Here is a 13,618-nt window from a genome sequence, read left to right on the forward strand (position 1 = left end):
GTACAATGGCAAGAAAGCCGAGAACAAAACCAATCTCAATTGCCCTCTAATACTTAGAGAATTAAAAGGGTTTGGGGCTTTGATTATATGATTGGGGCTTTGATCATATGGTTGCAGATCCCATTTTGTCCTTGGGGTGAGGAGAGGATGCTGAAATGGCAGCCATTAGCACTTAACTGTGACAAGCCTCCACTAACCTTAAGGATAATTTTATTTATTAGATTTTTATCTCACCTTTATTTCTTTCTTTGTCAGTAACTCAAGGTAGCAAACACACACAATATTCCTTCTTCTTCCTATTTTTCCTCCATAACAACAACCTTGTGAGATGGGCTGGCCTGAGTGACTGACCCAAAGCCACACGGTTGGTTTTCATGCCTAGAACTCACCATCTCCTGGTTTGTAGGCTGGTTCCTTTGCCATTAGACCAAACTGGCTTTTACAAGCTACTACATGCAGCTTCTTTGTACAAACCCCGTTCTTTCATAGGGCAAAGAAGTGCCAATTTCAGTTATGTGGTATTACAACAGTTTGCCTTTTTCTCAGGGATGCTATTGGGAATTCTAGTGAGCTGCCTGTTAAGGTGGGCAGAGCGCTGTAGCAACTACAATGTGCAATTCATATTTTGCAGTCATGAGACGGGTGATGCAAGAGTCCCTAACTCTGGCAATTGCGCCATTTTAATGTTGGGTCATTTTAACGTCAAAAAAAAAAAATCTAAACTTTTTTTTTACAGCGAATATTCAGAAAACCCCACAAGCCTAATTTGCATCATTTCTGTGATTCACCCAGAGGGAAAATGGGGAAAGACTGTACGTGTACCAAAGCAGTACATGATGCAATCCTAAAAGTGTTTCTCAACCTTGACAATTTTAAGGCATGTGGACTTCAACTCCCAGAATTCCACAGCCAGCATTGCTGGCTGTGGAATTCTGGGAGTTGAAGTCCACATGCCTTAAAATTGTCAAGGTTGAGAAACACTGCAAGTATAATCAGATTTTGTTGGTTTTGACACATAGTGTAAAGAGGTACTTTTTCCATAAAAAAGCTCTGTTTTGCGGGGAAACATAATACGAGCATGACAAAAGGGAACCCAGCCACGTTTAGAGTACAAAACTGAAAAGTTTTGCTACACTCCTACAAAAGAAAAGGGAAAAAGATCTTCATCAAACGCTCTTGCATATATTCCAGTGCCGTCATCCCTCTTTTTATTTAGCAAACTGTTTATTGCTGAAAGGATTTTGAACCACGCTAAGCCCGGTAAAAACTTCAGTTTTTCCAACTGCCCGATTACAATTAAAACTCAGGGTCAGTTGGGGGGGGGGTGAAGACACCCCGCGAGATCGGAACACGTTGGAAAAACTTCTAGACGCGCGCTGAGCGCCTACGCTTAAATAAATGAGATTAATTTTGTCCCTTACCGGCCGCCGTTCGACGTCATTTCTTTGCCCTCTTCATTGGGTGAAACCACAGGGCCAAGGAAGTGGGGGGGGTGAAATAATCCCGGAACATGGTTGCGTCCAGGCGAACATTTTCTCCGCAAGGTTTGCTCAGTTGATTCCTCCGCAGGTAGAATCGCTGCGTTTGTTTCGCTTGCGTGGCTTTTGCGCGGCTGCCGCTGCTTTCGCGTGCTTGCTGAACGTTTCCCTCCGCGTATCATTTCTGTCCTCGATTTTTAAAAACTGGCATGCATTGTTTTTTTTTTAAAAAATGCATAACTTGAATGAGTTCCCCCCCCCTTCCGCTTGCTTGCTATCCTAAGAAAGCTCACGTGGACAATTGCAGGCGAGCATTGAGGGCCAGAAGCGCCGGATCGGCTTGCATTCACACAACCTGGAGAGAGAGAGCAAACCCGGGGGTTGCATTCGCACCAGCTGCAAACCTTGGTTAGTTCCAGGGCGACTTAGTCTGCTGGGCGTGAATGCAATCCAGCCAGTTTAGTTAGTTTTTTTTTTAATGGTCTTGGATTATTGCACAAACCCCCAGAAAGGGGGGTTGAGTGAGCGTCTTGTGTGAACTGGGGCCCGAGCAGCGTGATCATAATTGCTAAAGGTCGGGGTCAGGAGAAGATGCACAACTTTGTGATTAGAGGACTAATTCCAAGAAATGCTGATGAAATCCTACGCTCCTCTTATTCTGCAACTTAACTCAGTATCCTATAATCGCCTCCGTTCTTGTTTCCTGCATGGGGGACAAAAATTCCCAACTAGCGAGTTCAGAGCTGTGACCCCAAAACATACATTATTGGTAACAATGCATGTTTGATATAATTTTGCAATCATCCAAGGAACTTTGGTTGAATTGAGGGGGATGAAAAACAGAACATGGAAGAAAATTAGAATTAGCTGGCTTTGGCTTTGTTGGAAGAAAAATAACATAGGAATTAAGAGTTGCCTGAAACGAGAACTGGAGAAAGGAGACCGTGGCTGCAGTGACTCTAAGCCCATAATGTGGCTTGTTGATTTAGCCATCAGGGTTTATTCAACATGATGGTTTCTGCAGAGCCAGCAAACAGATTTACCTGGCTGTAATTGAACAAACCCAGGTTTAGCTAGCTACATGACCTTTATTTATTTTTAACTGAACAAACCAAGGGTAAGCAGGATAGGCAAGCTTTACCTATCTAATTGAGCAAACCAAGGTTTAGCAGATGTATAAGCTCTGCCACAGACTTGGAGCACAAACAACTGGTGGGGGAGGCCAGGAGAAAGACTTGTGCAGGGATGGTTACCTTGCTGCCTCTTGCTGTGTTTACACAACAGTTTAATGTCGCTTCTGAGCCATGTCTTGCTGACCACCACAGTACACTGAGGCACCAGGCTAAAAACTACTTTAGGCATGAAAACCAGCTCTGGGGAACCCTTCCTCTTTCTCTGCCCAACCCCCACCTCACAGAGAAGGAAGGAATATTATGTATACAGAGGGTCCACGACTTACAACCACAGTGGAGCCCAACATTTATGTGGCTGAGACATTTGTTAAGTGAGTTTGCCCCCATTTTATGACCTTTCTTGCCACAGTTGTTAAGTGAATCATGGCAGTTGTGAAGTGAATAACACGGTTGTTAAGTGGATCTGGTTTCTCCATTGACTGCTTGTCAGAAGGTTGCAAAAGGGGAACTCACCCGACCTCCCCCCCCCCAGACACTGCGACCGTCATAAACACGAACCAGTTGGCCATTTATGAAGCAGTTATCCAGTGTCTGACTGCAAAGCACAAGACCGTGTGGGGATGCCGCAATGGTGGGAAAATGGTGGCAAATCACTTTTTTACAGTGCCGGTGTAACTTCGAACGTTCACTAAAAAAAACTGTTGTAAGTTGAGGACTACTTGTATTCGCTGCCTTGAGTTATTAGACAGACAGACAGACAGACAGGAAGGAAGGGGAAAGGGGAAGGAAGAGACAGACAGGAAGGAAGGAAGGAAGAGGGAAGGAAGGAAGGGGTGGCAAAAAATCTCAGACTAGAAACAAACCTAAGAAGAGAGAGCATCTTATCCAGGCATGCAGAAGCAGAAGCCACGGCTGTGGCTGATCCGCTTCCAGCGGGTTGTGTGAACGCAGCCCCGGAGGCTGCTTCCGTCACGGCTACCTCATCGCCCGCCTGCCTCCCTCCGCCGAGAGAAAATAACGGAAAGGTGCCGATTGGCCGAGCGCGCCGGAGCCTCCCCGCGGCTGCCGGGTTGCGCCGCGCCTCGCCTCGCCGGGCTCCGGGCTCGGGAAGGGATGCGGCGGGGCGCTGCGCCCGGCTCCCCGCGGGGACAGCATGACCCGGCGCGATCGGCTCATGAAGGGAAGACCTCAGAGGCAGCCTGAGGCCGGCGCCGACTCCCGGGCGGGTGAGTGGCCGAGGCGGAGCGCAGGAGGGATGCGCGGCGGGCGGGGAGGAGGATGCCCGCTGCAGGCGAGACGGGGGTTGGAAGCCCCCTCCCCTCCAGCTGGGCTTCGCGGGGCTCCAGTCCGGCGAAAGCGAAGATGGGGAGGTCCGCCCTTCTCCCACCCCGATGTTTGCAAGCTTCTCTATCTAACTCGGGTGCATTGCAGCAAAATCTGCTTTCGGTCGGGGGGCAAATCTGTATCACACCCGCCCAAATTTCAGGCCATATTGATGCGGGGGTTGGAGGAGAGGGTGGAAGGCGAGAAAGGCGGCCTGGATCTGCCAGCCTGACAGATCCAGAGGGGACGCTGTTCATACAATACACAAAACCCGAGGAAGTGAAATCCACCCATTTTACTGGGTTTGTAGTAAGGAAGGTTGGAAAGGAAGAGGCGCTTTGGCCACCAAATCCAGGGGTTTAAAACTAACCAAGATTCCTCTTGGTGACTGTCACCATCTTAAGGGGTCGAGTGAAGTATACGTAGTGTGAACCTGGTTGCTGAGGTGGGGCTGCTCTTGTTTTATAGGGCTTAGGCCTGATTTAATGGTATGTGAATTAGGAAATGATGCTGTGGGAAGGACCGGAATTGGGGACATCTTGGGGCAGAAGATGAAACTCCAGCGATGTCAATCACACCAAAGCACCGCTTGCTTTTATTGTATTATGTTATTTATTAAATTTATATGCCTGCCATCTCATTCTCCAAAACCACTCTGGGTGGCTGCATACAATACTTGTGTCCTTATTTTGGCGTCATTGGGGGTTTGCCACAGCAGCCGCTGACCAGAATGCACCAGAATTTGAATGCACAACCTTTCCAGGCATGCTATAGGGGATTAATGCTCGAACGAGCTGGGGTGCAGTATCTCTGGTCAACCCTATTTACAGACACCCTTTTTCTGAATTCAGCCCCGCCATCTTCCACCACTGTATCCCAATTCCTTGCAGATTTGCTGAAAAATTCTGCACTGCATGCTGGATTCCCACAAGGAAGCCCCTGAACAATATTTGAAGGGGGCAGACTCTTCAGATGTGAGCCAACTATGGCTATGATGGGCTGCCTTGAGTATTATACTGTACAGTAAAGGCAGTTCTCGATTTATGACAATTAGGAACAGAATTTCCATTGGGGAGTCGTTCCCAATTTTACCACCTTTTTTTGCCACCGTTGTTAAGCAAGTCACTGCCATTGTTAAGTGAACATCATGCACTCCATTAAGCGAATTTAACTTTCCTCATTGACTGTCTGGTGGAAGCCACTAATGGTGCTCACATAATCCTAGGACTCTATAACTGTTTAAAATACATGCCAGATGGCAAGTGCTCAGATTTAAAGACCCGGTAGCTCCATTTGACACTGTTAAAATCCACCTGAATGCTAAAACTGAGCCCATGTGGACTTCAACGGTGTTTCTCAACCATGGCAGCTTGTATGCGATTCTCCAATTCTGGGAGTTGAAGTCCACTTGTCAAGTTGCCAAATGCTTCCTTGGCAAGTTATACAAACCAGGCCCTTAGCTTATGGATCAGTGTATTCTGCACATTGTGCCTAGAGACAGTATTATGTGGAGACAGCCATAGAGAGATTCAGAAATTACTTATTTCGGCAAACTTTTGTGGCATTGAAGATACGCCGTGAACTACTCTCTATTTGATGTTTGGCACCTTAAAAGCCTGCCTCGCATTTCCAGACAGGTTGCAGCTACTGCCTAGAAACTGCAATTCCAATATCTGCAGTTTTCTCTGGACACCTCAAAATAATCTAGTCCAAGAGCGGGCTTCCGGATGTTTGGATTCCAGCATCCTCTGGCCATCCTCCACCAGCTCGGCCGCTGGCAAGGCATTTGGGGGGTCGTAATCCACATTTCATGGCTTCTGTATATGTGGGCACCAGGTTAGAAATGCACCCAGATCTCCAACTGAACAATTTCGACTTAGAAAACGGGGTCCCTCCAGTTCCAGAGAATACTTTCATCTCTGCTTGTTTAAGCCCCAATTTTTCTTGTTGACCCCCTCCCTTCCTCCTCCCCCCTCAGAGCAGCCCATAATCCCGTAGCTGAACTCATTTCTCTGTCAATATACTAGTTTCTCCTCTCCGGCCTGTATTCTGAACAGGTTACCATGGCAACACCACACTGATGCCAAGTTGAGCAATAGCAGAATCACGGCCATAATTGGATCCCAGGGCCTTGTGATACAGGGGCAGCCCCTGGGAGAACCAAGCTATTGAAACGCGGCTGGTTAATGGAGGTTTAATCTGGACAGCACCAAACTACTCCATACCAAACCTAAGCTAGGTTTACAAACGAATTTGCCTGCTGATGCGTAATCATGACGGTTAGTTATGGCGTGGTTGGGGGGAGTAGGAGGGGAAGAAGGAACCCAGTTGATTAGTTACCCCAGTGGTTCTCAACCTTTTTAATGCCGCGACCCCAACCAGTCGTAAGTCAATGACTACTCAACTGGTCGTAAGTCGAGGACTACTCAACTGGTGCAGCACCATTTGCAGAATGGGACTTTTGGCGGGCTCAGCAGGGCAGAGACAGCCTGGACAATTCCTATTGGCTTTTGAAAGCCAATAGAATTAGACTCTATTCAAGAGAGTCTATTCTATTGGCTTTCAAAAGCCAATAGAATAAAAGGGAGTAGCACAGCTAAGGAAAAGGGGGAAAAAATTGGCAGACTGCGTTGTTTGGTGACCCCCGTGAAATGGTCGTTCGACCCCAAATGGGGTCCCGACCCACAGGTTGAGAACCACTGAGTTACCCCGAGCTCAGTTTTATTCACCGTTGGCGATCGAAAAAGGGGAGATTGATAAGTTTGCAAGGGGGCCAAATTGCATTCTAGGTAGTCCTCGACTTAATAACAGTTCCTTTAGTGACCGTTCATAGTTACAATGGCACTGGGAAAAAAAGTGACTTAGGACCATTTTTCAGTTACGCATTTTGCAGCTTCTCCCTGGTCACGTGATCAAAATCCAGACACTTGGCAACTGGCTTGTATTTGTGACGGTTGCAGTGTACAGGGTCATGTGATCGCTTTTTGTGACCTTCTGACAAGCAAATTCAGTTAACAACCGTGTTACTAATTGAACAACTGCAGTGATTCACAAGAACTATGTCAAGACAGGCCGTAAATGGGGCAAAATTCAGCAAAATTCACTTAACAAATTTCTCACTTAGCAACATCAATTCTGGGCTCAGCTGTGCCCATAAGCAAATGATGGAATAGATCGTATTTCATTATTTCTATATAAACAATTTTTTACCTGATACTATGAATCTTATATTTCCCCCCACTATGTGTGTTTTATTGTGCTTTTCTTCCATGATCCAATCTTTCAGTATAGCCTAAACTGTAAATCTGGAGTTATTTATGCAGTGAGTAAAGTTAAAATTTAAAAATCAACTTCTGTCTGTTAAATACAAGGGATCCAAAGTGTACAAAGGGTATTTTATTCTCTAGGGATAGTCCTTGTTTAGCGACCACCATTGGGACCAGCAACGTGGCTCTTAGCAAAATAGTCGTTAAGTAAAACTACAGCTATGCTTAGTTTTGTTTTACAAGTAATCCTCAATTTACGACCTCAATTGAGCCCGTCTCAGCTGAAAGTCACAATGGTTGTAAAGTGAATAACTACAGGACTACACCTGATTTTACGAGCCCTTGTTTTGCAGGGGTCATTAAGCGAATATGGCAGTCATTAAGCGAACCCATTGTTTGCACTTGGGCTGTTTTGTCTGGAAACCAGAAGTAAACACCAGTTTCTAACAAAAACATTGTAAGACCCAGTCAGGTGACGTGAATGCTGCAAACAGTCAAAAATGCAGGCTGTTTCTCCCGAGTGCCCAAAATATGCTCACATGGATGAGGGGGCAGATGTCAGATCTTCAAATCCGTGTCACACGACCCATTTTCAGGGTCCATCCAGTGGTGGGATTCAGCCGGTTCGCACCGCTTCGGCAGAACCGGTAGGTAATTTTTTGTTGCCCAGGCCCAGAATGGACTTCCGGAAGCGGCATCCACACAGAGAACTGGTTGTTCCCATATTTGAATCCCACCACTCCTTCCTTCCTTCCTTCCTTCCTTCCTTCCTTCCTTCCTTCCTTCCTTCCTTCCTCCCTCCCTCCCTCCCTCCCTCCCTCCCTCCCTCCGATAGGATTCAGGCAATTCGTACCACTTCGGCAGAACCGGTAGCTAATTTTTTTGTTGCCCAAGCCCAGAATGGACTTCCGGAAGCAGCATCCACGCAGAGAACCGGGTATTCCCATAGTTGAATCCCACCACTGGGTCAGTCGTAACTTTGCCCGGTTGTTAAGCAACCAGTTCTGAGTCGAGGACTACCTTTACGAAGCTGAGTAGGTGGCCAATATGAAGACTGTTCCCAAAATTTTTCATCAGTGTTGAAAGTACAAAGAGTCACTAAAAGAGGCAGTTGCTAAGCAAGGACCTGCATCTCTGCTGGATTTCTGGTAGTTAGTGAGATACTTTTCAGGCATGCCTTGTTCTCTGATTAGCGGAAACAGGAGAAGTAAAAGACCTGTTTTGCTTAGGACTGATTTGCTTTTTGAAAGGATGGATAAAGCTGTTTAAACTGAGCCTGACTCCCCTCTAACTCCCCCCTCCCCGCTTTATTCTCTTCCCTCCTCACCCCCTCCCCGTGCCTGCAGGTTATATTCTCACTAGGCCAACTCTTGTCCTCATGCTGGAAAGGGGAGAAGAGCCCTGTGTGAGCAACAGCAAGAACGGAGTGGGGAGCAGCCTGCTGAATGGCAGCGTTGCAGGTAAGGAAGGGCGAAGAATGTGAGTCATTTATTGTTTGCCAAAACGACGCAAATTGCGTTTCTCCAAACGGTGCAGATCCAAAATCACAATCCAACCCTGTGTGCATTCTTTGGATAAAACAGTAAATAAATACTTTAAAAAAAAAAATCCCTCCATTTAACTTCTGCCTAATGTCAAATATAGGTAATCCTCACTTACCGACTGTAATTGGGACTAGGAACTCTGGTCACTAAGCGACAGTCATAAAGAGCGCAACACTGTGTGACTGCATCAACTTAATGGTGGAACCTCCATCTGTCGCCCATTGCTGTCGTTAGGTGAATCCTACACAAGTCGCAGCGTCCCACGGTTGCCGAGTCGCCGTTTGTGACCTTCTCCCAGCTTCCCTATTGACTCTGCTCGTCTGGGGCTGGCAGCCAAGGTCACAAATGGCAATTATGAGATGCCACAACTGTCATAAACACTGCCAGTTGCAAAGCATCCAAATTCCAATCGTTTGGATGTTGCGGTTGCAAGGCGATTGCCAAGCTGATGACCGAATTGTCATCGACAGCCACAACTGTGAGAATCCATCATAAAACCCTCTCATTCAGTGCCAACTTTGATTAAGTTGCTGGATAAGTGGTTGTTAAACAAGGACTGCCTATATTCCACCTACAGAATAGCTGGCAGACAACAGAAGGAACTTGAGGCAGGCAAATGGGACGCTTGGTGAGGAATCCTCTATATTTTTTTTGATTTTTTTTCTCCCTTCCTTCCAGATTCCCAAGCCTTGAAAGAGAACGCCAAGTCACCTTCGCCCTCGGCTCTCCCTTCCCCGCCCGCCACGGAGTCTCCCAAGCCACCCCGTCCACGCCGCCGGCGCCCTCCAGCTGTCCTGCCCTCGGACCGTCCCTATCAGTGCAAAGATTGTGGCAAGCGTTTTGTGTATCGCTCCAAACTGGCCACCCACCAGTGGACTCACTGCGCTGAGCGCCCTTACAAATGCCCTGATTGTCCCAAGAGTTTTAGTTACCCGTCCAAGTTGGCCGCCCACCGACGTACGCACACTGGGGAGCGCCCCTTCCCCTGCTCTCTGTGCCCCAAGCGCTTCGGACACCGCTCCAAGCTGGCCGCCCACCAGTGGATCCACACGCCGGAGCGCCCGTACAAATGTGCCGATTGCCCCAAGAGCTTCTGCTATCCTTCCAAGCTGGCTGCCCACCGCCGCACGCACACGGGGCAGCGGCCGTACCCTTGCAGCCGCTGTGGGAAGAGTTTCTGCTACCCCTCGAAACTGGCTGCTCACCAGCAGATCCACGCGGCCACCGCGGCAGGACGGCCTTATCCGTGCATGCGCTGCAGCAAGAGTTTCCGGCAACTGCGCAACCTCACTCTCCACCAACGGGTGCATGAGGAGGGAGAAGTGGGCGATGACTTAGCCCAGGACAAGAGCCACAGCAGTGGAGACAGGTCCTAAGGAAGAACACTGGCCTCTGTGAGGGCACGGGGGGAAACGTGGATAATGTGCAAACTTGGTAGCGGTGGGATCTTTGTAAATATTGGAAGGTTACGATGGAGGTCAGGGATAGCAGTGTAACCTCCAGCCACCCATAAGTTCTCTGTTTTCGGCTTTGATGGCAAAATGCCAAATGACAGGCTCCCCTCCAGAGGCCAAGTTGGGCACACCGTGCTGAAAACTGCCCTAGGAACCTTGTTTCTGCAGTGCCCCGTGGCCTCTCCTACAACCTTGTTTTAAGTTAATGCAGACTTGTGGTTTGTTTTGCATCATTTTAATCTTCTGGTTCTTACAAAACACAATCCTTCCACTCCATAGTCCCCATCAGCTTTGTGCCAGCGAAACAAAACCACCGTTGAGATTCTCACACTAATCACATTTAGAGAAGTGAATGCCTGCACCGAATCTCACTGTCAGGAGAACGGAATCTGTTAACGTTCTTTGCACAAAAGGAGAAACCTCTGTCTGTGGCTGTGTATAGTTCTGTTTATGCTCAACCGGTGCATGCTTGTGCCAGAATGTGGATCTCAGCCCACCTGTCATCCAAGGGTCTATAAACTTGCGTTATCTGCATTGTGCATTAGACGGGCTGTGCCTTGACCAGTCGACCTTTGGCCGTGGAAATTGGAGGTTTAATATGCCTGAGCACATCATATCCCATTGGACAGGAGTAGTGTCTACTTTTAAGAAGTCTCTGATTTTTACAAAACCGAAGCCGAGTTGGACAATGTGGCAATTGGTGAAATCTGCCAGTGGGATCGCTTAATACACAAATTCCAGGAAGGAGTAGGCAACAGTTTATGTTGAAAGGGTTGTAGAAACAGAAAACTTAATTTTGCAAATTCACACGCTGTCCAGGTTTGTAGTTTACACGTTGCATCAAAAGATGCCTCAGGTCACTTCAGGATTGGCGTGGGTAGTGTGTTAAGGGTGGGCAAGTGCATCAGAAGCACGCAGAGAAAGCCGACTTTACACATGAATTTCTTGGGCTAAAAGGGACTGTTATCATTTTATTTTCACTATGTAGTACACACAATTTTATAGCCTGCTTCCTTGTTACTCCTGTGTGTTTGGTTTACTGTTCCACATACCTAAAGACTCTGAACATTTCTATTTTGCCCTCATTGTTGAATATTAAGTTCCCTCTTGGATTCTTCTCTCCACCTGTTTTTCTCCCATGCTCTTCTAGACCCAAGTCCGTCTTTCACTACTATCCACAATTAATACACAATCGCTATTAAAACCCAATACATGTAGTCCTCAACTTACGACAATTGAGCCCCCAATTTCTGTTGCTAAGCGAGACATTTGTTAAGTAGGTTTTTGTCCCATTTTACGACCTTTTTTGCCACAGTTCTTATGTCAGTAACAGGATTGTGAAGTGAATCTGCCTTCCCCACTGACTTTCTTGGTGAGAGGTCTCCAAAGATGTGACCCCAGACATTGCAACTGTCATAAGTATGAGTCATTTGCTAAGCATTTGAATTTTGATCACCTGACCACGGGGATGCTGCACAGTTGTGTGGAAAAAAAACCACGTCATTTGCTTCAGTGCTGCTGTTAACTTGGAACAGTCGCTAAACAAACTGTCGTAAGTCGAGGACTACCTGCAATGTATCTTTCCACTTCCCCACAAACTAGCACGGACGGATTCCGCGCAATTAAGGGAAGGTATTTCAGCTCAGATTTTGGTGAAAGGCAGGTGGAAGTATGTGCGATTGATTCATAGTTTGTTTGTAGACAATATTAAAAAAAAAAAAAAGTAAAGCTCCATTAGATGCTGGAGTTTTTGTCTCATTTTTCTTGGGGAAAATAAAATATAAAAGCAAACACAGTTTAGAACAGTGTTTCTCAACCTTGACAATTTTAAGGCATGTGGACTTCAACTCCCAGAATTCCACAGCCAGCAATGCTGGCTGTGGAATTCTGGGAGTTGAAGTCCACATGCCTTAAAATTGTCAAGGTTGAGAAACACTGGTTTAGAAATTAAGGTAGGCTTGGCCCGTGTGAGAAAGGTTGGGGTTTTAAGCTAAGTCACAGAGGGCAGGTCCAGCATGCTTAGAACAGGGGTAGGCAACCTTGGCTCTTTTAGGATTCGTGGACTGCAACTCCCAGAATTCCTGAGCCAACATGGCTTAGCATGGCAACCTCTCCCTTTCCCCCTCAGCATGGCTGGCTCAGGAATTCTGGGAGTTGAAGTCCATGAGTCATAAAAGAGCCAAGGTTGCCTACCCCTGAGTCCTAGAAAGAATCTAGGTCTATATAGGGCAGTGGTTCTCAACCTTTCTAATGCCGCGACCCCATAATACAGTTCCCCATGTTGTGGTGACCCCCAACCACTTATACATCACCGGGTGCCAGGGGCGTGGCCAAAGAAAAGGGGAAAAAAATGGCGGACAGCCTTGTTTGGCGACCCCCGTGAAATGGTCGTTCGACCCCAAATGGGGTCCCGACCCACAGGTTGAGAACCGCTGATATAGGTACTCCTCAACTTAACGTCCACAATGGAACCTGCCCATGTTCACAAATTGTCTGGATCGTAAAACCAGGTCATCAGAGGACCAGACTCATTCATTCCCGTTTTTTTTTTGGTAGCGGTTGTAAAGCGAATCCGTTGTTTGCTATGAGGTGTTTTTGCAGAAAAGCCAGAAGCAAATTGCTGGTTTGGGGCAAAAAAAAAAAAAAAGTAGTAAAATGTGGTCACATGATCATGAGATGCTGCAAATGGTCATAAAGGTGGGTCACCTGTCGAACATCCAACAATGAGGTCCTATGACCCTGGTGGGAGGGAGAAGTGGCCATCGGAACTTCAGAAGTTCCTTTGGGTGGGTCTGCCGTAACTTTGAATGGTCACTAAGCAACTGGTTATAAATCTGTGTTTCCCCAAGCCCCATTTCTGCATATCAGACAGCAAAGACAGAGGCAGATGGAGGGCACCATCTCTTCTTGGAAGCTTACAAAGAACGAGTCATTTTGCTAGAAATACTAGGCTTAATTAAGTGGACAACAATCTGATCTAACAAATTCTCAGCTTTGCTAGCTGATGCTTAACACTTAATACTAACGGCATCAGTCCTTGACTTATAATAAAAACCCAGAGCACTCCAGCTTAGACCTCTTACTTAGCAGTTTCAACTTATACTTGTTTTTTATTTAAAAAAAAGCAGTATATACTCAAAAAAAAAAAAAAACCTGATCCTAACCCTAAGACGTATCAAGGGTATGTTCTGCTTACTTCTGAACGCTGTTGTTGTTAGTACAGCTTCTGAAAGTGGCTTAAACATCCATCTGGGACTATATGAACAAGACAAAGCCAGGGCAGAGAGAAAACAGAGTGCACAGGTTGGAAGATTTTACTGTGCAGTATTTTACTTTCAACCTTTTCTGCCCCGGTTTTGCTTCGTTGCCTCACCTGGAAGAATTGGAAGCTGTTTCAGAACTGCCTCTTGTCATTTGAAA

The 13,618-nt window shown here is 46.8% G+C and overlaps 1 protein-coding gene across 4 annotated transcripts; it reads left to right on the top strand.

Moving 5' to 3' along the window:
* Positions 1 to 1,487: 1,487 nt before the first annotated feature.
* ZNF575 (zinc finger protein 575) lies at positions 1,488 to 11,935 on the top strand. Of its 4 annotated transcripts, none has more exons than XM_039364338.1 (3): positions 1,488 to 1,569; positions 8,547 to 8,660; positions 9,423 to 11,935. In XM_039364338.1, the coding sequence occupies exons 2-3, from the start codon at positions 8,579 to 8,581 to the stop codon at positions 10,118 to 10,120; spliced, it is 780 nt and encodes a 259-aa protein (XP_039220272.1). In that variant the 5' UTR covers positions 1,488 to 1,569; positions 8,547 to 8,578; the 3' UTR covers positions 10,121 to 11,935. The 4 variants fall into 4 exon arrangements, with proteins under 4 accessions (XP_039220272.1, XP_039220271.1, XP_039220269.1 ...); XM_039364337.1 differs by having other exon boundaries at positions 1,496 to 1,544; XM_039364335.1 differs by lacking the exon at positions 1,488 to 1,569 and adding an exon at positions 1,693 to 1,886.
* Positions 11,936 to 13,618: the final 1,683 nt, after the last annotated feature.

Source organism: Crotalus tigris, unplaced genomic scaffold (genome assembly GCF_016545835.1).
Source record: "Crotalus tigris isolate CLP2741 ecotype Arizona unplaced genomic scaffold, ASM1654583v1 scf7180000019753.2282721675:598951, whole genome shotgun sequence".
Classification (NCBI taxonomy): Eukaryota; Metazoa; Chordata; class Lepidosauria; order Squamata; family Viperidae; genus Crotalus; species Crotalus tigris.